The 24,504-nt window shown below is 36.7% G+C and overlaps 1 protein-coding gene across 2 annotated transcripts in view; it reads right to left on the bottom strand.

The window, feature by feature from the left end:
• Positions 1–24,504, bottom strand: part of GUCY1A2 (guanylate cyclase 1 soluble subunit alpha 2) — a 255,314-nt gene that overhangs the window by 84,797 nt on the left and 146,013 nt on the right. For both annotated transcript variants that reach the window (XM_032472717.1, XM_032472718.1), the window contains exon 6: positions 4,363–4,506. In XM_032472717.1, coding sequence (XP_032328608.1) covers positions 4,363–4,506 — 144 coding nt within the window. The remainder of the gene's footprint in view (positions 1–4,362; positions 4,507–24,504) is intronic.

Raw genomic sequence — 24,504 nt, 5'->3', positions numbered from 1 at the left:
AAGTGTCCTTCACACACTTGTAAAACTCAGTAATTATGTCCTGAGGGAGTTTACACTTAGATTTTAAAAAAATTTTATTGCACCATGCCTTCCCGGTTTCACCTCTGGTGGGAGAGATTTGAAAACTCTACCTCCCCTTTTTCAAACCGTCAAATGTAAAATAAACATTAATGTGCACATTAAAGAATAGCAATAAAATCAGGAACTCTGCACTATAATCCCTAGGCTCACCTTCCTATTGTCTCCTCCCCTTTTGCATCATCTCCATCCTTTCCCTTGGAGATAAGCACTATCTTGAATTTTGTATTAATCAGTCCCTTACTCTACACTTTTTCCATCAATGTAGGTATTTCTAAATAAATATGTTTTCAATTTTCCTAGTTTTGAAATTCAGTTAAATGGAATAATTCCATAGCATCATTCCATGACTTGCTTCTTTTGCACAATATTATGTTTTTGATATTCATCCACGTTGATGTCAGTAGCTGAAGTCATTCACTTTTCCAGCTGTATGGTACCCGAGGTATAAACACAACACAGTTTATCCATTTTATTTTCAGATGGCTATTTGAGTTATCGCCAGTTTGAGGCTATTATGAAAGTTTTGCTGTGAATAATCTTGTGTGTGACTTCTGCTACACAAGACAACTACTTCCTGGGGCAAACATTTAGGGGAGGAATTACTGGGTTGTAGGAAAGGCATCGGTTAAATTTTACTAGTTAATGCCAAATAAACTGCACCATTTACAGTCCCACCAACTCAGTGTCATATTTTCTGCTGCTCCTAATCCTCCCAACAGTGGCATTGTCAGACTTTCAAAGTTGTGCCAAACTAGGAGAAAGAAAAGCTGTATCATGGTGTTATTAACATATATTCATCTGAATACTGATGACATTAACCAAGGCATTTTGTATTGATTGTATCTGTTGCAAAATATTCTCCTAGTTTGTGGTTGTCTTTTTATCCTCTTTAGGCGTTGATAAACAGAAAGGTTTTAATTTGAATGTAGCAAAATTTATACACACTTTCCTTTGTAATTTGAAAAATTTTGACCCAATTAGTCTACAAAAAAGTTTCTTCCCTACTGTAAGTCAAACTTCTAATTATATCATATTGCATGCAAATGACAAATCATTACGTAGTACATCTGAAACAAATGTATTGTATGTCAACTATATTTCAATAAAAGTAAGTCAATAAAAACCACTGAATTGTTTTTTAAATTCCTAATAATAAATTTATAATTCTATACTATGTTCTGTAATATTTAACCCACCTGGAATTGATTTACATGCAGACTCATGAAGTAGAGATGCAATTTTATTTTTTTCCCCATGGATAACCAATTGGCCCCCAAATATCTACTGAATAGCCCATCTGTCCCCACTGATGAATGCTGCCTTTGTCATTTATCAAGTCCTCTTTTTCTCTGATGTTCTGCAGACTCATTCAGATATGTTTAGTTTTGTTGAAAGCCTTTGCCATAGCAAAGCAAACCATGAACAAAAGGAAAAGACAATCTACTGAGTGGGAGAAGACGTTTGCAAATGATATGACTGATAAGTGGTTAACAGCCAAAAAACATAAATAGCTCATACAACTGAATGTGTACAAAATAAACAACCCAATTAAAAAATGGGCAGATCTGAACACTTTTCCAAAGACATACAGATGACTGACAGGCACATGAAAAGATGCTCAACATTGCTAAGCATCAGAAAAATGCAAATCAAAACAACGAGATATCACCTCACAGCTGTCAGAATGGCTATCATCAAAAAGACCACATAAAACAAATGATGGTGAGGATGTGGAGAAAAGGGGACCCTTTACAGTGTTGATGGAAGTGTGAATTTGTGTAGCCACTGTGGAAAACAGTGTGGAGTTTCCTCAGAACAACTGGAAATGGAACTACCATATGACCCAGCAATTCCACTCGTGGGTATACACCTGAAGAAAACAAAAACACTTTTCAAAAAGATACATGCACCCTGATGTTAATAGCAGCATTGTTAATAATAGCCATGATGTGGAAGCAACCTAGGTATGCATCACCAGATCAATGGATAAAGAAGATCTGGTATATATATTTATGTATATAGATAGTATAATATATATAATGGAATACCTTTCAGCCATAAAAAAAATAAATTGTGCCATTTGCAACAACATGGATGGACCTGGAGGGTTTTATGCTTAGTGAAATAAGTCAGACACAGGAAGACAAATACTGTATGTTATCACTGATACATGGAATCTAAACGATCAAACTAATGAATATAACAAACACGAAGCCGACTCACAGATATAGAAAATAAACTACTGGTCCCAGTGGGGAGAGGAAAGAAGAAAAGCACAGGATAGGGTTAGGGAATTAAGAAGTACGAACTACTATGTATAAAGTAAATAAGCTACAAGGATATATTGTGCAGCCCGGGAACATAGCCAATATTTTACAATAACTATAAATGGAGTGTAGTCTATAAAAATTTTGAATCACTATGTGGTACACTTGAAACTAATATAATATTATAAATCAACTATATCTCAATAAAAAATATATGTATATATCTCATTAGACATAAATTGCAGATGTATTATAGAATTAAATACAAATGAATGCAACATAAAAAATAAATAAAAATGGAATTGATTATTCAAGAATTAAAAAATACACTTAATGTAAAAATAGATATAATTTTGGATCCTATGGTTTCTCTTTTGTAGAATGCTTTAGGATTACTGTGTCTGAGAACTGATTAGTGTCTTAATCACTCCAGAAAAAAAAAATCTCTTTTTTACATTCGTTCTATTGTCTTCATTTGAAATCCCAACTGACCATATAATGCCTCTTACATATTTTACATTTGACATTCTTTTATTCGTATTTCCCCATTTTAAATTCTCTGGACTTATTTTTGGATACTTTCTTCAGCTCTATCTAATCCGCTTTTAAAGTCATCCACTGAGGGTTTTTTTGTTTTGGTTTGTTTGGTTTTGTTTTTTTTTTAGTGTTTTGTTGATTGCTTAGAAGTTCTGTGGTCCTTTTCCAAATCTAGTTGTTTCAGTCTTGGGATTAAAGCTTCTCTTTTGTTTCTTTAATTATATTAAGCATTGTCTTTTTGATTTTGTGTCTGATTCTTCTGATATCTGACAATACTCCAAATCTGTTTTTCTTATCTATTTCTACTAACTCTTACTTACAGTACTTTGTTTCCCTGTGTGTGTGTATGTGTGTGTTTTCCTTGTTTTGTTTTGTTTTTAGTATTAGCCACTCATTTTCTAGAGAACTTTATGGAAGTTCTTTAAGGAGGGGATTGAAATTGACTTTCTACATGAAGAGAAAGCATTTCCTAGTTTTCTGTTATCACTGCTAATGACAGAGCACTTAGATTCACCAATTAAGTTTTATTTGCTCTGTCTGTCTGTCTGTCTGTCTATCTATCTATCTATCATCTATCTATAATGTGATTGATACCTTCCTCCCTTTCCTGAGTTTAGTGATATTAGTAGCTTTCAAAAATATTCAACACTATATTTTAATAATTTTAATCAGAAAGGTCACTCGGAGTATCTACTTTGCCAAACTAGAAATATACTCACATTTTGAGGCTGTTTTTCTGTATTTTTTAACCCATAATTGATGAACTAATATAAAAAGGCTGCCTTAATCAAGGTTACTTTGCCAAATACAAGATTTGGGGGTTTATGAGGATGCATAGTAACAACAGTCCTGGGATCTATCAGCTACTGGCAGAAATATAGCCAGGTGACCTCATTCACTCCCAGAGGTAGATCACAGATTGCAGAAAGGTCTCAGTACCAAAAAGAGTACAACACACCAAGAGCTACATTTCCCACAATTTTTGATGTTTCCTCAGTCTTGGGCTCCAACCTTCTAGCTCTGCCACATAAAAACAAAATCAGAAGTAACCCTGAGGTCTGAGGGTGTTCATAAGGAACACCTGTGCACTTCCCACAGGAAGTGGTCCAGGTCCTCCAATTTCTAGCTTCTTATTTCTTGCTCTTTGGATTTTCTCTCAAACTGATTCTTATCATCACCCTTGCTTGACCCTGGTGGACCCAGGTCATTGATAGCAGGTTCTTTCCTTGGTTTAACCCTTTAACTTTTTCTTTTCTTCCTGATAATTTGTCTTCCACACACCTTTTCCTATTTGGGGGTCATATTCCGTGGGTTCTTTTCCTGGGTCTGTGAGTTACTTCTAGTAAGTTTCCTTCCTCTTTGAGCCACTGGCTTATCTACATCTCTAAGTTATAGTAAGTAGAATTCAAAAGGGAATTTCTTGCCCTCTTCAGTTAAAGATGCATTACTACTCAAACAAGACTGCTGATAGGCTTACCTGAATTGGTTTTCCATCAGGTGTCAGCACCTCTTCTGAAAGTTCCATCATCTTCAGGGCCATCAGAGCAATGGGTTTAGCATGGCAGAGGCTTTTTCTGTGGAGCCCTGCAGCAACACAGTACGCATCACCTATTGTTTCCACCTGCAGTAATCAGACAAATCAAATGCAAATGTATGATAATGAGCCAGAATATAAATGATGAGATATCTGCAATCACAAATGTTGCTGGAAAGCATGTTAGCAAACCACCAATAAATTAAGCTATTAGACAACTGAGTGTAATCATAGCAGAGTTTGCAAACAGCCACAGTCAAATACTGACATTTCACTCCAGAGCTGTTTGTTCATTGGCATTATCACCACAGACAATCACTGGAACCAGAAACAACTAGAATATAAAATAATTATCCTGCACAAAAGTAAAGTTGTCACTATTTTGCCTAGAAGTTTTCCAAATAATTACTTTTTACAAAGCCACTCTCATGTCCTTTAAACCTTCACTGGGTTGTAGACCTTCACTGGAAGGTAATTTTCTCCAATTTTTCCCAATTATTCCACACCTTTTTTTAGTGTTTTTTGATTTTTATTTTCTAATTGAAGTATAGTTGATTTATAACATGTTAATTTCAGGTGTCACACTTTTTGATGTATCTGTAATTTGTTGTCTGTTTTTTTATTTACTCTTAGTACTTATAATACCTAACACTTCTTTAATTCATACTCTCTACCACTAAATGCATCAACTGCTTTACATAAATTATTTCATTTAATCCTCACACATACCCTAAATGGAAGAAACAGTATTTGAGAGATGGGAAATTGACACACAGAGACCCCCTCCATAATCCTACAATTAAAGAGTTAGCAGACACTTTCAGAGTCTTTCCAGACCCTGTTATAATTCTGATGTCAGCATCCATTCTGAATGGCCATTGCTATTGTTAGATATTTTAAATATTTGCCCAGGGTTAAAACTCCCAGGATTCCAAAGCACAGAATTTGTTATAAAAGTTAGGCACATGAGTCTGTTTCTGTTTTGTATTTATGTTTTGTTTGTTTTTAGATTCCACATAGGAGCAATCTCATATGGTATTTTTCTTTCTCTTTCTGGCTTGCTTCACTTAGAATGACATTCTCCAGGAGCATCCATGTTGCTGCAAATGGCATTATGTTGTCAGTTTTTATGGGGAAATACATACAAGATCGTATGGTAGCTCACGGAGAAAATAATGTGACAATGAATATATACATGTTCATGTATAACTGAAAAATTGTGCTCTACACTGGAATTTGACACAACATTGTAAAGTTACTATAAATCAATAAAAAATGTTTAACAAAAAATTAAAAGGCACAACTCAAATACCTATTCACAACAGATCTGTATTTAGGAATTAAGTAAAACTAAAAGATTCTACTTAACACTAAAAATATTTAAGAAATAGGCGACTCTTATTAATGGAATGGTTGTTATGTAACCAATCAGAGAAATGATAACCTCTAATCAATAGTAAGGTTTAAGTTCAAGATTAAGTTTAAGGAATAGGTGATTATTTCCACATTCCTTTCCACTTGGCTTAAAAATTCAGATGTGTCTTTAACCACCAATTCTTATCTATTTCTTTTTCATCTCCTTTAAAATGTCAGTAATTAATGTAAATTTTGAAAAGCAAAGAAAGGAAAATAGCACACATATACAGGTGACTCCTTATAAAACTGACCTGTTGTGTTAGCGTGAACTCACAACTTAAATTTTAAAAGCATATAATCAAATGTTATCACTTATGTTCTTCCATTAGGAATTTATTCCTTTGGGTTAATAAACCATTGTTTTCAGAAAAGAAAAAAAGTTAGGTACAACTCATTTCTAGAAGAAATTTCTCTAATTAGTCAAAGTAGATATAGTGATAAAATTCTCAATAGTTCTAATATTTTAATTAGAAGAAAATAGTTAAATATGGCATTAAATACCCAATTCAAATATCACCTTTTCTGTCAATCCCTCCATGGTCCTTCCATTAGTTCTTAGTTGAAAAACTAATCCTTCTTTTACTCTGTTTCAACAGCACTTTCCACACCTCTCTTCTATAGCTTTCATCGTAGGTTATAATCAGTATGTATCAGTGTATAATCAATATGTCTTCCCCGCTACAGGGTGATCTCTTTAAGAATGAGATCATCTCTTTTTAATCTCTGTATTCATAGTGCTTATCATAGTGTCTTAAATATAGCTATGTAATAAATATCCACCAAATGACTAAATTAATCAGCCGTGTATAACTATCACAGTTATTCTAATCGTTTGTTCATTTGCCCCATTTATTTTATGAGTGCCATGTAGACCTGTGTGCCATGTAGATCTGAGTAGGAAAACAAATTGCCTCTAAATGACTGGAGATACTTCTATCATAAATATAACAAGAATTACAAAATATTCTATTAGTTAAGATTTAACAGCAATAATTAAATCTCATGTGAATGCATTCTAACACTTTAATATTAAAAAGCTGTACTGCATTAAATTCTGTGAGCACTAACTTAGGGAACATGGTGGCAACGCTTACAAATCTCATGGAATTAGCAATGCCAAAATTATCATTTGATTATCAGAATCTTATCAGCAAACATGCATCAAAAATGATTCAAATACTCTCAGACCTACGATGAAGTTCCAAATTTTCACCTGAAGACCTGTTAGCTGATGCCAGAAAACAGAAATTAAAACCATGCATTAAGAACAGAAAGATGATGCAATGTGAGTCGACAAAAGTTTTATTCTAAGGACTAATAATATACTTCCAAAGAATTCTCATTGAAGAAGATACTCAACAAATAATAAACATCTAAAATGTGGCCACTGACCATGTCCCCCTAAAAGCACAATGTCCTTTGCTAATCCTCATATTTATCTCATCCTTTTGTGTTTCTATACAATTCAAAGATGTAGGATGCTGTTAGCTATGCAATTTTAAACTAACTTCTGATTTTCAAATATTAGAGCACATAGGCAGTAAATTATTTGTATGAACTGAATTATTTTTCAGTCACTCTGAACATGCGCATTCCTGGAGCATAACCTCTTCTTGGAGTCTCCGTCCTTATGAAACTTCTCATTAGCATTATCTCCATTCTCTTTTCAATAAAAATTTTTTGAGTTCCACTAAATGTGTATTTCTAGAACTTGTACCACGAGAATATATAAAGATTAGTTACATGTTACATTCTCTCCTTTGGTGTATACTATGTAATGTTACCAACTGATGTAACAAATGAATCTAATGAAATGCACCACATAAATACAAGAAATTCACATTAAAATTCATACAGTATCATGTAAGATTTCATAGCAATTACTTTCCAAATAGCTGAAGCCAGACTAGCTATCAGAAATAAGAGGATCAAGAACTAGGTAAGAAACAGACATCAAAAAACAATGATGTGAAATTCTCGTAACTATTCGTAAACACCCAACATAAAAAAATCTAAAAGATGTTGTCATCATATCAGACTAGATCATGCTGCAGTTACAATATAACCTTCAAATAGTAATGCTCTAAAATAACAAAGGTGGGTTTTTTTTTTTTTTTTTTTATGTGGATAATTCATGAAGGTTAAGGGACTGGGGTAGAGGAGAGAAACACTGAGCCAAATCTCTTCACTCCAAGAACAATGCTAACAGAACCTCTTCATCTGAAGCTGATTGCCAGGGCAGGAGGAAAGAGGCTGTGATTACACACTAGCTCTTAGAGCTTTCTCCCAGATATGACATACATAGCTTTTCCTTGTGATTCATTCACCAAAGCAAGTCACATGACCATGCTTAACATAAAGGAGATGGGAAAATGCAACAAACCTTGTGCCCAGAGAAGGACCAGAAATATTTGGTGAATAGTAGTTAATGAGCACATGAATGAATATGTAATCGGTTAGAAATTTTCAAATAACTAGATGTCTGTAAAGTGCAAGTAATATATGTCTGTGATGTTTTTCTTTCCTTGCAGGTTTATTCAGCATCTTAACCTGAAAATCTTGGCAGAAACACTACCACCTTGGTAATGCAGCTTTCCATTAAAGCTCCATGCTTCACTCTTCTCCCTTCATTTAAGTCACTTGTATACAAGTTCAGCAGAATCAAATGCTTATGGAAATTTTAGTGGATTCCCTTCAAAATAGTGTCAACTATGCTTCATGAGGAACAAAGAAAGTGAAAGTTTAATACACCAATTACAGGAGCTCTTCAGATTGTTTCCTTGAGTTAAACCAAAGTTAAATGAGTGGACAATATAAACATACTACAAAAATGCTGTCCAAAAGGTTGACTATGATCTGAATTCTTTTATAATTGCCTCAGTGTGTTTTTCTTCCTTAAAAAGACACCATCTAAAATAGTGCATCTCATTTATTTTCAGCATCTCCAACCTGTTCTTAAATGACATTAGATAAGAATAAAGATGACTAAACTAGGCTTGGAGATGGAAAAGACAGTGCTTATGCAAATGTCTGAAAAATCTTACATCCTTTTCTGAACATAAAAGAGGAGCCTTAAATACCAAAAATATTACATAACAACTGTTGTCTCACAGATTATTGTCGCTTTTAATCAAACTTGAAAGAATCTATCTATCTCAGTATATCTTCTCAACACTTCATAATCAAACTCCACACGTTATTCCAGAAATAAAGGTGGTATAAATAAACTTCTTAGAGTTATGCATTCACCCTTTATTTTAACTTTATTTTTTATTTTTTTTAACTTTTTTTGAGTTACAGTCAGTTTACAATGTTGTGTCAATTTCTGGTGTACAGCACAATTTTTCAGCCATACCTAAATATACATATATTCATTTTCACTTTTTTTTCCGCTGTGAGCTACCACAATATCTTGTATATATTTCCCTGTGCTGTACAGTATAAACTTGTTTATCTATTTAGCTTTAGATTAAGTATTTTAAATAATTTATTTTAGTTCCTAATAGAATCTCATTCCCATCCGTCTCCCTCCCCTCCAGGCGAATGTTCAAGAAATATCTGGAAGGTTTCTTCGAACTCTGGGCACAGTGGGGAGGAAAGAGCGTGTGTGTCGTGGGGGAGGGTGGCGGTGGTGCTGGGGCTAGGATGAGCTGACAGGAACACTGGACACAATTGGGCAACCAATAATCTCTGTCCCACAGTACTCACGACCACCTCAGTCCTTCCATCCCGTGGTCCTGGGCCCATCTTCTCTTGGGCTTTCCAGAACTTGAGAAAGGGAGTTTGGAGAGAGTGCGTAAGAGCAGAGTCAGAGAACTCTGGCAGTCAACCTTCCTGGACAACCTCCCTCTCTTCATCTGGACATGGCCAAGAGGAGAAGCAAATCAGGAAGTGTGCTTTTTAAATTGTTTTTCTTTTTGTTTTTGGCCTTTAATGTCTTTAAAAACAAAAAATGAGGTGGGAAGGAGAGAGAAGAGAGGTGTTGGAATGAGATGTAAGCCTAAAGTAAAAGTGTCTTCTTTTTCCCTCTTAGCATTTCACAGAACACTTGGTCACCTGGGCATGACGAGGTGGGGGAAAGGGAGCTGGTGAACGCGCCACGTTCTTCATGGGCTCACTGGTTGTGGCTACGAGCACCTGATTCTCAGAAAGGATGCCACATTCAGGCTTGCTGTGAGGACTGGTCCACACCTGCCAGCCCAACCACCTGTGTTACGTGAGGCACGGCTCCTGAGTGACAGGGAGAGGGGCATAGCAGGGGCGTTTTCTAACGGTTGGCAGGAACCCTGAGTCCACCAGGCAGTTCTGAAGGTCTCTGTGGACAAAAACCAGACAATAGGATTGCTGGTGGTCTGGGCACAGATTATCCAAAAGGCTGGCCAGAAAAGGCAGAGCATGGCACAGGCCCTCATGAAAACTTGTAAGTAGCAGAAGACCAGGAAAAACCGTGAACTTGGCTAGATTTAGAGACCTCTTACATTTCCCCTTTCACTTCACACATGCTCAGAAGGGCTCCCCTGTTTATATTCCTGATTTTCCAGATACTCAGCAGGGTGGGTGAAATGGGCTCCTGGCCAAATGTGAAAATCCAGGTGGCAGTGGCCAAGGAGAGGTGACAGGGCCATGGAACGTCCATGAGACCTACTTGAAGTGAACCACTTGCCACAGGCAGCAGGCAAGAACCCAGCTTTTCATATGTTCATTGATACATTCACTCTCTTCAAATATGACCCATAAATACATACATAAAAGCAAATAGGAAGGGCCTGACAAAAACAAAGGTTCGAGCAATGTAGATGAAGGCAATGCTGTCTTTAGCATCATTTTCTTCGCTTAAACAAAGTGATGGCCATGGCCATAAAAGCTACATTCTTGAAGCTGAGAGGACTGGCAGTCCAGAGGAGCCAAGGGGCAAAGATGCCAGCACGTACACATCACTGTTGTTGAAGCACAGATCTAACATCCGGATTAGGGACAATTTTCAGAGTGAAACCCAAATATCCCTGAGTATATCCATGAGCTGCCCTTCTGAAAGTAGTCTGATCTCCCTTCACATAACAAGTAGCATTATAAGAGTTGGGCCACAGTTCCCCTTTAATAAGAACATTTCTTGTCAGATCCTAGGAAGCTATGGTCTGAGAACCAGGTGACAAAGATACAGGTGATGCCCTGCTCCTGCAGATGAAGGACTTGGGGCATGAGGTCCTGACCATATGTTTGGAATAGAAAGAGATGCCATTTTTCCAGAAAACCTGATCTCATATTCTTTAACAATCAACTTGTTTCTGCCGTAGAAGTTTGTTCAAAAGAAGACCTTGATGTATCTGTCCTGGGTTATCTGAACTCCTTCATTCCTAATTAATATGAACCACAAAGCAAATCTACAATGTGACCCTTAAGCCAACAGTGGCTGTTGGGTGTAGGACAAAAGGCGATGTCCCTTCTGGAATGAGATGGAAGTCTGATGGGTATATTTTGGTTGATGAATCTTGTACCTTCACCCAAGGGCTACGGCATTTGCCCAAACTTGGACTCCAGTTGGAGGAAGGCCCTGTCAGCCTGAACATTCACTATCCCTAACTCCAGACCCAAGAAGGTCCTTGAAGAGATCACATTTAGAGGCCAGGGCCTTGTCCCCTCCTTCATCTCTAACACTTAATTTTCTTTCACCACTTCCTCCCTCCTGTCCTTCTCCACTTCATTTCCTCCTCTACTTCCTTCACTGTTTCCTTCTCCAATGTTCCCATCTGTCCACCTGCTTTTCATTCCATCACTTTCTTTACTTTCCTCACCTATTCTTCTGCCATTAAGAAGATGGCACAGGGTGCCATCAATTGTCATCTTTTCAGCCAACTCCCTTCAACCAGCTACTGAGTGAGACCTCTACTCCACTGTGAGCCAGAAGTCTGTCGGATATTCCTGCCAACATGAGCAGTGTGTGGTGGGAGGTCTCCCTCCCGAAAGCAGGCTGCTCACCAGTACCAGACGTGCTAGAGAAAACTGAGGCATCACAGATGATGGGGGGAGGGTGGGGTAGCCTGGATGTTGGCACACCCCTGCTACCCGAGCTGTAAAGAATGCTGCACCCTTAGTCGCAGTTGCTGAGACTAGGCTGAGCAGTAACCAAGACCAAGCAAGGAGAGGCTCCACCTCCCACAGGGAGCCCGGCAGCAGCTTCTGCCCCCTTCACAGCTGGCACGTGCACATTCATGTTAGTCAGACACTGTAGCGGGAATCCACCTTCACATTTTCATTCCCCGCCCGTAAAACATTACTACTAAAAAGCAAAACCATTATTAAGCTATTCTTTTTAGGTTTTGTAAATAATCCCGCAACCATTCAATACTAGCAATCTTCACTATAAGATCCTATTTTTATGTGCTAAAGGTTGGTAATTCTGGAAATAATTTTGAAATAGTAATGATATTAACGTTGCGAAGGATAGAGCTTTGTATTTGTGCTCCTTGTAAAGTTCCGTGGAGTAAGAACTACGCTGTGACGAGTCATGAAAGTAACCTCACGGTACTTGTAACTTTCTGTGGGTGTTACCCCTCGTCCTTTAAGGGACTGAAAGTCCTCGATTGGCACTGTTATCAAACGAGACAGACACTTCAGAGAGAGGAGCCCCTGAAAACAAAAGCTCATTTGCTCTGAAAGCCCAGGGTTATTTTCACACGTGGGCAGCTGTTTTCCCCATTGTAGCTTTGAATTCACAGCTGATCATTCACAGAGACCCTAACTCAGAGGATGTGTTACTTACTCTTCCTAAAGGCCCTGAAAAACCTCATGGATGCACTCAGTATTTTGAAAGGGGAAGTCTCAAAAAGAGAAGAACTATTTCCACTTCACTGAGTGCACAGCTTTTTTAGGGCCCAGGTCAAACAACACTGGAAACCAAGCAAAGTCTCTCTCAGGACTGAGCCCTCACTTTTCCAAGTTTGCTTTCCCTACTTCTGGGCTTCTGACTTTCTTATACATATATTTGATGAAAACAATTTTATTTCTATCATGGTATGTATCATGCTGGGGTATGTGTGTGTGTGTGTGTGTGTGTGTATATTTATACTCTCCCCCTAGTAGGTATTTCTTTAACTTTGTGTCCCTGGACCCTAGCACAGGACCAGAATGCCCAATAAGGTTTTATTAAATACTTTAAATTTGTCCAATATATGTAGGGTTTGAAACGTTCCCTAAGCAAGTTTTTTTGAATGCAAAATTCAGGACCACCGGCATAAGAATCACCTAGATTAGTACTAAATTAGTACTAAAAATTAGATCTAATTAGCACTAAAAATTAGATCTCCAGGCCCCACCTAGATCTACTAAATCAAAATCTAGCTACATACACCCCACTGTTAATAGCAGCAGCATTGATCAGTCTAAGAAATGTGAAGATTCCTCATGTCAGGACTGCTTAAACGAGGAGACAGATTTGCGGAGCAAATGAAAGCACGTGTTTTGCTTGTATTGTTTTGCTTTGCTGAGTCAACGTTTCTTCACTGCCTTCCGCTTGGAGGAGGCAGTGGGGATTGAACCCGGGACCTAGGTATAAGGCCCACCTATTGGCATTCTCACATGCTTCCAGGTAAATTTTATGATTCTCAAAGTTTGAAGACTTCTGGTGTATGCTGTGAGTTAAAAATGTATAAAATTCACCCAGACATTCACTTGTTTAAAGAGCCAATAAGCCTTCAGAATGGAGAAAAGCACTCGTACCCTGAATCCAGCTATTCCCACATAACCCTTGTCTGAATTCCTCCTTCACCATGGGGGCAATAAACTGTCCTTATTTGTCAGAACTTTAGATTAAAATTCCTAGCCACCCTCTCCCCGTCCCTGCACACATACCCCAAATGCTGAGAATCATCTGTTACAGTAGGTAATCAATGATCCAAAGTTTGCTGAGTACAATTAAATACATCCAAGTGCATGGTGCATACATGTTTTACTAATTCACATGGAAACAAGTTTAACTAAGGACTTACCGATAAAGCTATTTTGAAAAAAATCCCTTCATTCTTGAAAAAAAAAATGTCTAATTACACTCACTTAACTGATATTTCTGACCCAAATACTACTTCTTTCAAGGATGTCTCTACAGCGCTCAGCTGATTCAGCACTGGAAAAGAGGTCACGGATATAAATAGAACAGTGATTTGGCCTGGGAGCTAATCCCAAATGAGGAACAGTGGATTCCAAATAACTGCCTGACAAAGAAAACTCTTCTTCTGATAAAACTCTCAGCAGATCTGTTAACGTAAATTCTAGTTCCTGCCCGAGAATCTCAATCATGTGGAAAACACTATTGCCAGGCCCTAGGTTGTTTATCATACGGGTACTGAATACTGAGGCATATTAGCAAGTATACATGTGTAAGTTCCCATTCAAAATTTTGTTGTAAATCCTCAAGTTAGACGTGGAAACTGAAAATTTATTTCTTCTATGAGTGGACTGTCCTGTAAGACGTTTAAAAATAGGGTCCTAATATCCCACATTTCTCCATCACTATCGTTCTAATTTACTCCATGTTTCAATCAACATGAATAACTCAATGTTCTCCTCGAATTTTCTGTACCTTCCACACCTGTGTTTATACTCAGAGTTATTGCTCTACTGGAATCCATCCATCACTGTTTATAAAATAATTATTGAGTCTGTTATTTTTAAAGAAAAGTTTTCCAGAGATTCCCAATTTACTAGAACTTTAAATGTGTCCCTAGAGTATGGTGAATGTTTGCCATATTTTCAGTGAACACATAATGAATTCTAAATCATGTTAGTTGATATCACAAAAGTGAATAGTTTCAAGATTACTATAAAGCTACAGTAATGAGGACAGTGTGCTATCAGTTTGGTATCTAGGCAAATAGATTAGTGAAACAGAGTAGAGAACCCAAAAACAGACCCCATAAATACAGTCAACTGATCAGCTGATATTGGGGCAAAAGCAACACAATGAAGCAACGATAGTCTCTTCAACAAATTGTGCTGGAGCATCTGGGCATCTACATACAAAGAAATGACCCTAAGACACAGCTCTTCTACCCTTCACAAAAGTGAACTCACAAAGGAGCAAAGACCTGAATGTAAAATAGAAAACTATAAAACTCCTAGAAGATAACATAAGAGAATGTCCAGGTGACCTTGGGTATGATCATGCATTTTTGGATAACAGCACCAAAGACACAATCTATGAAAGAAAGAAGTGATAAACTGGACTTCGTTAAAATAAAAACTGCTGCTCTGAGAAAGACATTGTCAAGAGAATTACAAGACAAGTCACAGACTGGAAGGAAATATTGCAAAAGACACATCTGATAAAGGACTATTATCTAAAATATTTAAAGAACTCAATGATAAGGAAAGGAACAATCCAATTTAAAACTGTCCTAAGACATTAATATGTACCTCACAAAGAAGATATACAGATGGAAAATAAACATATGAAAAGATGCTGCACATCATATGTCATCAGGGAAATGCAAATTAAAACACAATGAGGTACTACTACAAACCTATCAGAATGGCAAAAATCCAGAACACTGACAACACTAAATACTGGCGAGGATGCGGAGCAACAGGAACTCTCAATCATTGGCGGTGGAAATAAAAATGGTACGGCATATTTGGAAGATAGTATGGCTGTTCTTTTTTTTTTTTTTTTTCCATGGAATCTTGTGTTTTATTTTTAGTATGGCTGTTCTTACACAACTAAATAAACTCTTACCATACAATCTATTCAGTGATCACACTTGCTTGGTAGTTACCCAAAGGAGTTGAAAACATACATCCATGCAAAACTTTGCTCATGGATGTTTATAGCAGCATTATTCTTAATTGCCAAAACATAGAAGCAACCAAGATGTCCTTCAGTAGGTAAATGAATAAACACACTGGTACACTCAGACAATGGAATATTATTTAGCACTAAAAAATGAGCTATCAGGCCATGCAAGACATGGAGGAATTTTAGCTACATGTCACTAAATGAAATGAGCCAATCTACGTATGCTATACAATCCCAACTGTATGGCATTCTGGAAAAGGTAAAAAGATGGCAACAATAAAAAGATCAGGTGTTGCTGGGGTAGGGGGAGATGCATAGGTGGAGCATAAAGGACTTTTAGGGCAGTGAAAATACTCTGTATGACACAATAATGATGGATATAGGTGATTACACATTTGCCCAAGTCCATATAATGTATAATACCGGAAGTGAGCCTAAGGGAAACTATGGACTTTGGGTGATTATGAAGTGTCCATGTATGTTCATCCTTGGTCACTCATCATTCTAGCGAGTGATGTTGATAATGTGGAAGGGCACTGGATGTGTGTGGACAGTGGTACATGAGACACTTCTGCATCTTCCTCTCAATTTGATTATAAAGCTAAAACTACTCTTAAAGAATAAAGTCTTTTTAAAAAAGTGAATAATGTGGCTCAATTAGAAAATCAAGTGGCATACTTTATTAAGAACTTGTTTGGTAAAGACAGATAATCTAACCTACATAAATCCTACGATCTCCAGATATCTATGTAAATACTATCTTTTTATCCCTCCAGATTAAGTATAGCTTTAGAAAACAGGTCTCCCTCAGTCTCTCTTCCATGAGTCAAACTTGTCACGTTTCCAATTCGATCTTCATGCCACATCTTTTATGAAAGTGTTCCCAGTCCTTCAGTGGGATGTCATCTTTGCTTCTTTTAGACCCCAATAAAGTTTGGTTTCTATATCTCATCCTGCAGTCATTTGTGTCCATACTTTACCTACTATCATCCTGTATAGAGTGCTAACTCATTTAACTTTGAAGGCAAGAACAATATTTTAATTATCTTTGTAAGTCCAGCAGGGGCTAGCACCTTGCTAGCATAGTAGACATTTAGACAGTTAGAGAATTATGACTGAATCAAATTGAGTTATAAACATTTGTAGGAAGAACCAGCTCAATACAGACAATGAGTGAATCACCTTTCCAAATCATAGTCATTGTTATGTGACTCCAAAATACTCAATCCAGGTTAAGCCTACATAATTCCAAAACAAGAACATATTCAGGTGACCAGGTGATTTGCATGAATAATGATATACAAGCATCTCCATTATTATGTATATAAAATCGACAACTTCCTTCAGGAACATTGACTCAAGCCTCTTGTACATGTCTTGCCAGCCCAAGTAATAGTACTACCATTTCTCAACTAAATTATGGCAATCACATCCTATGTTCTACTTTTTTCCACCCATCCCTCCCAAATCAAAACCCCACACTCCTGTTGAAGTGATTTTTATAAAGCAAATCTACTTGTGTCATTCCTGTATTCAAAATTCTTCAATGTCTTCACCTTGCTCCTGTGATTAAGACCAAAATCATTGAAATAGATGAAATAGCTATAGGTTCTACCTCCTACCAACTACTGTACATCTAGCTTGTCCTACTCTTCTCCATTCTTCAAGTTCCACCAAACTGATCTTCATTTAGTTGTTCCAAATTTCATCAAGTTCCTTTCTGACTCAAAGCCTCTCTATATCCCAACTCCACTGCTCACAATCCTCCCCTCTCATTATCTCTTCTACCTGGTTAACTCCTACTCATCATTTAGATCTCAATTTAAAGGTCATCTCCTTGGGGTGCCTTCCAACTCCTAGACTATACCAGGTGTGTCTATTATATGTTCTCATAACACCAAGTAATTTTCCTTAGTCATTCTTATTGCAGTTTAAAATTACAGATTTTTGTGAGTGTTCACTAAATGCTGTTTTCCTCTTTAGACTACAGACTCTGTGAAGGCAGGCACTTTTCTCACTACTTGGTGCCTGATATGGTAAGTGCTCAGGTAACTTTTTTTTTTAAGTATAAACAGGTAAAAGTGGTTGGTAAAGTTTTGGACTTCCTTAAGGTCTTGCAGTCTGGAGACCATCCAGAGTAGCCTTCTGGAATGGAACAGCCTGAACAATGCTAAACCTACCATCTCTTAGCTTTATGATCTCAAACAAGTTGTTTAACTTTTGTTTAAAAGAAATAACAAGCCCAAATGAAGTCATTTGCCTCCATGACAGCAAACTCAGACTTAATTGCAATTTCAACTTCTCCTGGAATTTGAACAATCTGAAATTTCCTGACCAGCAATGTGAAGCAATCTGCCTAATGAGACCTCTGCCACTCCCTACCACACAAAAGAAGATGACCTGACCTTAAATGATTCATCCACTTATTTTTGCTAAAAACATCTTGTCTCACCCTCCTTCTGCCTATAAAACCCCTCTGTTTTGTATAACTCCTTGGAGTGCCCATCTAGTCACTAGATTTGATGCTGCCCAACTCATAAATCATCAAATAAAGCCAATTAGGTCTTCAAATTTACTTGTTGAATTTTGTCTTTTAAGTCTCACTTTCTTCTGTGAAAAGGAGATAATATCCTTTTTACAAGCTTGCTGAAAAGATTAAATAAGATAACTTTATACCTCTCTAGTGATAACTATAATTTTAATTAATTATTAACTGACTGTATAATTTTTGTTTAATATCTATATCCAGTGCTCAATTATAAGCACCTCGGAATATGAATCATGCCTGTGATGGGATCCTAGTGGAGGCTATAGTTAAAGATGTAAGAGTTGATGGAATTGAGATAAAAGTTTATTTTAAAAATAGTGTATTTGAACAGGCTTTATGTAAGAAGGTTGTGTCCATCTTGCCTGACTGTGTTGTGGGAATGGACATTGTGTCTCACTGGGGAGTGGTTCCCCCTATGTGGTATTGTAAGACAGGGCATGTAAAATCGCTCTTCAGGTAATGTTAATTGAAGATGCTAAGAGAGCCAATAGGGTTACCTAAACCCACGCAACATGAAGTGGAAACTGGAACCTGATATTTGGGGGCTGACAGAAGCAATAGTGAAAGCTTTTTGCCCCTAGGGTGAATTAGTCTGAAATTAACTTCTGTGTTCAGAAAGAGGGCCTTTATTAAATTCCTTGTACAGGGTTTTTGAAGGTATGATACATTGAACCGCGAAATTCTACAACATAAAAAAATTTTTATTTCTATTTTAGTTGGAAAAGATTCTCACTGAAAGAAGCAAAATTGTCAAAATCTAATTGGATGGGTGGATTAGCCTTTGACATAATTTAGGCAGCAACCCAGTTCTTTGGGGAATTAAAAGTAACTGTCTTCTTGCAAATCTCTACAAAATGGGAAATGTAAACACAGCCCACATCACCTAGACCGATGCCAGTTAAACTCAACTGCACAGACCTGAAGCCAGAATAAAGGGGGGGGGGATGAGGACTTGAGCTGGTAAATTTAACTTATTGTTATTTATAAACTCTGACTTTTATGTTATTACATCAGATTCATAACTAAAATTTTAAATAAAAACTATGAAATCTCTGGTTATGTTTATCTATACATGTGTATGTACATTAAAATATATTTTTCTACCTTTTGATATTATTGCTAAAATTAATTTGTAAAACAGCTCTATTTAAATTGGCTTAAAAGTGAGCACTTATGAATTAAATATTTCTAAATCTCAAAAGTATTATGTAAACTAACCCTAATGGTTTTCAAATTCATGTGATCTAGGATAAAGAGCAAATTTCAATTTTTTATTTTAATTAAAATAGGCATGTCTTTACAGTTATCAGCATTGAATGTAAACCTTATTCTACCTAGGTTTACTAGAAGTCATGTAAGTTATGTTTTAGCTCTGTTACAAAATTTGTCAGCAAGAAAAATAAAAAAATTCTTAGGAATAAAACTAACCATAGAGGTGAAAGACTTATATGCTGAGAACTATAAAACACGGATAAAGGAAACTGAAGATGATTGAAAAAAATGGAAAGTTATCCCATGCTCTTGGATTGAGGGGATTAGTACTATTAAAATGGTCATACTACCCAGAGCAATCTACTGATTTAATGCAATCTCTATCAAGTTAACTATGATATTTTTCATAGAACTAGAACAAATAATCTCAAAATTTATATGAAACCACAGATGACCCAGAATTGTCAAAACAATACTGAGGAAAAAGAACAAAGCTGGAGGAATAACCCACCCAGACTTCAGACAATACTACAAAGCTACAATAATCAAAAGAGGGTGGTATTGGCACAAAAACAGACATGTGCATCAATGGAACAGAACAGAGAGCCCAGAAATAAATCCACACACCCATGGTCAATTAATCTTTGACCAAGGAGGCAAGAATATACAATGGAGAAAAGACAGTCTCTGACAAGTGGTGTTGGGAAAGTCGGATAAGTCACATATAAATCAGTGAAGTTAGAACATTCTCTCACACCATACATAAAAATAAACTCAAAACTTGTTTAAAGACCTAAATATAAGATATGACACCATAGAAATCTGAGAAGAGAACACAGGTAAAACATTCTCTGACAAATGTGTTTCCTTAGTTCAGTCTACCAAGACAAAAGAAATAAAAGAAAAAACTATAGAACTCGAACCTCATCAAACTTATAAGCTTTTGTGCAGCAAAGAAAACTATAAACAAAACAAAAAGACAACTTACGGACTCAGAGAAAACATCTGTAAATGATATGACCAACAAGTGCTTAATTTTCAAAATAAACAAATAGCTCATATAGCTCAATATCAGAAAAAGAACAAACAACCCAATCTAAAAATGGGCAGAAGAACTAAACAGACATTTCTCCAGAGAAGACATACAGATGGCCACCAAGCACATGAAAAGATGCTCAACATCACTACTTATCAGAGAAACGCAAACCAAAACTATGAGGTATCACCTCACACTGATTAGAATGACCATTATCAAAAAGTCCACGAACAATAAATGCTGGAGAGTGTGTGGAGAAAAGGGAACTCTCCTATACTATTGGTGGGAATGTAAATTGGTGCAACTACTATGGAACATTCTGGAGGTTCCTCAAAAAACTAAAAATAGAGTTACCTTATGATCCAGCAATCCCCCTGCTAAGCATATGTCTAGAAAAGATGAAAACTCTAATTGAAAAGATACATGCACCCCAATGTTCATAGCAGCACTATTTACAATAGTCAAGACATGGAATCAACCTAGGTGTCCTCTGACAGATGAATGGATAAAGATGTGGGATATTTTATACAATGAAATATTATTCAGCCATAGAAAAGAATGAAATACTACCACTTGCCACAACATGGATGGACCTAGAGATTATCTTACTGAGTGAAGTCAGACAGAGAAAGACAAATATTATATCATATCACTTATATGTGGAATCTAAAATAAGAATAGAAATAAACTCACACAGAAAATAACCTATGGTTACTAACAAGGAAAGGGGGTAGGTGAGATAAATTAGGAGTATGGGATTAACAGATACACACTACTATACATAAAATAGATAAACAAAAAGGACTTACTGTATAGCACAGGAAACTATATTCAATATTTTATAATAACCTATAATGGAAAGGAATCTGAAAAAGAATATACATGTTCTTTTATATGTATATATTTATATATAGTGATACATATATGTATGGATAAATAAATCATTGCTGTACACAATATTGTAAATCAACTACACTTCAATTAAAAATAAAGAAAAAATAAAAAAGATTCATTTAAAGTACTTTTTGACAAATACAGGTTTCTGATAACTTTCATATACCACTGAACTGCATAAAAATGTAGAGAGCTCTATGGAAAAGCTAATGGCTTCATAAAACCACTAACAAAACATCATGATCAATAAGAATTAATTATAGACTGAATGAACTGTTGAGTAGGATTATAATTTTACGACACTTTATCTGAAACATTGTTGGCTTTTTAAATCTTTGTTTTCCAGATATAAAGAAATCTTTTCTCTCATACTATGACTTACAGCAATTTGATAAATTATACCTTTATAAGCAGAACTGAAATATCTATCTTTGTTTCTCCCTACCTGATCCCTCCAGAATTTGGAATCTCTTAGTGAGCATTCTTATCTTTATGGCAATTTGTTAATTATGTAAATTCACTAAAATCGGTTCCCCTTGTAACAGGAGACAACTGGAAACACTTGGTCATGTTACCAAGTCTTTGACTGGAGTGTCATAACTGAGTGAAACATGGCTAGACTCAAATATGATCAGACAGCTTTAAGGAACTAAGACTGACATTATGGAGCCATAAAGCTCCTTGGAAAAACAGCCTGGTACCTTTCCTACAGGATCCCCAGCAGCCTTACCAGGAGAATAAGGAAGACCACTTCCTCGCAGGAGCAAGAACCTCGCAATATTTGGGGATCTTCAAGAAGAGAGGAATTCACCCAAATCTACAGGACTTACATGGAAGTACGATGACAAGGCCTTGGCATGGCCTCCTGGCCTCAAGGGGCATTTAAAAGTTCAATCTGGACATTCCTTATGAAAAGTCCAGCAAAGCATATTTAAATGATCCTAAATGGTTAATTGCTATTCTTTTGGACTTATGTAAATAATCAGGACAAATTTAATGAAACTAAACTGATTTTGAAAACCAGTTAGTCTTAATTGGGCTATCTTTGGTAGAAATGAGGGTGGTCTTAGGGAGAAAAAAATGTGTTTCAGCAGAAACTATAATACACAGTTATGAATATTTGATTGTAGTTCCATTAATTATCTTTGAGGTTATTTTTCCAAATATAAACCAAAGTGGAGCCTAAATTCTGTCAGTTTCCTCAAATATTTGGCTACAACTGTTCAATCTATTTTTTTAAAATTTTTATTGAAGTATAGTTAGTTTACAATGCTGTGTCAATTTCTGGTGTATGCACAATGCTTCAGTCATATATGAATATACATATATTCATTTTCTTATTCTTTTTCACCATGAGCTACTATAAGGTATTGAATATATTTCCCTGTGTTATACAGTATAAACTTGTTTATCTATTTTACACATGCCAGTCAGTATCTGCAAATCTTGAACTCCCAGTCAACTGTTCAATCTAATGTTTCCAGTTTTTCTCCCAATTTTGACTTGAAATCATTGAGAACTAAATCTGCCCTTTCCCTGAAGCCCTGAAAACCAAAGCTGAATAGCTTGAAATAAACTTAAAAGAGATCACCACAATAGCCCGTGTGTAGACAATCTTTGTTTCTGTTACTGTATAAGCCACTCAGAAAGTTTAACTGGAACGCCAGATGACATCACCAGAGACATTTCAAACTAGAAATGATACCTTGAGGCTGACATCTTAAAAATCTTCTCGACTGGCTGCTCTCAGGATTCAGACACTGGGTTTATAATTTTCTCCAGCCGTTATCCTTTGTTCTTCTTTTGTATCCATAGAAATGCTGTTTATTAAATACCTGACTGCTTGTACTCAATAGGCCTAACTTTGAGAGCCCACTTGCTTTATCACCTGCAGAAATGAGGAACAGAACTGACCTACTATCAGGGCTAAGAGAGCGGCTCAGCGAGTTATAAAGCGATCGATCAACTCAATTTCTGGACTCCGACACCTCTTAAAGGAAGTTTCAAAGGCAGAACTGTAGAGGAACAAAACATGCCACCCCAAAATGTCGCTGTGGCATTTGAATCATTTTGAGGGGTAAACAATCAAGGCCCAAAAGTGTCAGGAGGACAGCTGGACCACTTCCCTCCAACTGCCAGAAGAACCTAGATAGAGAACTTGTTTCAGGAAGGGAGCTATCAACCTAGGTAAGTGTAATATTAACTAGGTGTGGCAGGTATGGAGGAACTTGACAAAATCTGTTAAAATTCCTCTCTGTGTCCCATTGTCTCTGTATGGCCTGGTAAACATTTGTGTACCAAACATCTTCTTTCCCATCTCCATGTTAGTTGCGTTCTTCCTCTTTGAGGTCCCAAACCACTACCCCCAAATCTTTTTTTGTCTTTAGCCAAAGATAGTATTTAAGGTAAAGACTTTAGCCATTTTGGTAAGTTACTGTTTTCCCCGGTCTCTCCTGTGTGTGTGTATGTGTATAAAATTTTTGTTTGATTTTCTCCTGTTTATTTGTCTTACACCAATTTAATTTTTAAACCAGCAAGAAGAACCAGGAAGGGTAGAGAAACATTTCTTTCTCCCAGATATGTCTTACTTACCATTATGCCCCAATATCTAGATTAATACTTAAAACATAGTACGTGACCAATAATTATTTGTTGAAGATAAATCAATAAATATATACATAGAATTTAGCATTGTACTTGCAAATATTAGTCATTCAACAATTACCAGTCCTTCCCATAGACTCAATTTTTGTGTCCCCTCTAAAGTTCATATGTAGAAATCTAATCCCCAGTGTGATGGTATTTGGATGTGGGACCTCTGGGAGATGATTCAGTCATGAGGGTGGAGCCCTTATGAATGAGATTCATGCCCTTATAAAAGAGACCCCAGAGGGCTCCCTTGCCCCTTCTACCATGTGAGGAAGAAGACAGCCATCTACGAACCAGGAAGTGGGCCTTCACTAGACACTCAATCTGCTTATGCCTTGATGTTAGATTTCCCAGCCTTCAGAGCTGTGAGAAATAAGTTTTTGTTGTTTATAAGCGACCCAGTCAATGGTATTTTTGTTACAGGAGACTGGATGGACTGATACAATCCCCGTCCCTCCCCCACAGCAAATTCCCAAGACACTGTCTGACCTTTGTCTTCTTTCACATGAATGACTCCAGACGGAGCCAACTGCTTGCATTTTT

The sequence above is a fragment of the Camelus ferus genome, chromosome 33 (assembly GCF_009834535.1).
Source record: "Camelus ferus isolate YT-003-E chromosome 33, BCGSAC_Cfer_1.0, whole genome shotgun sequence".
NCBI lineage: Eukaryota > Metazoa > Chordata > Mammalia > Artiodactyla > Camelidae > Camelus > Camelus ferus.
This window is presented reverse-complemented; position numbering and strand designations above follow the sequence as displayed.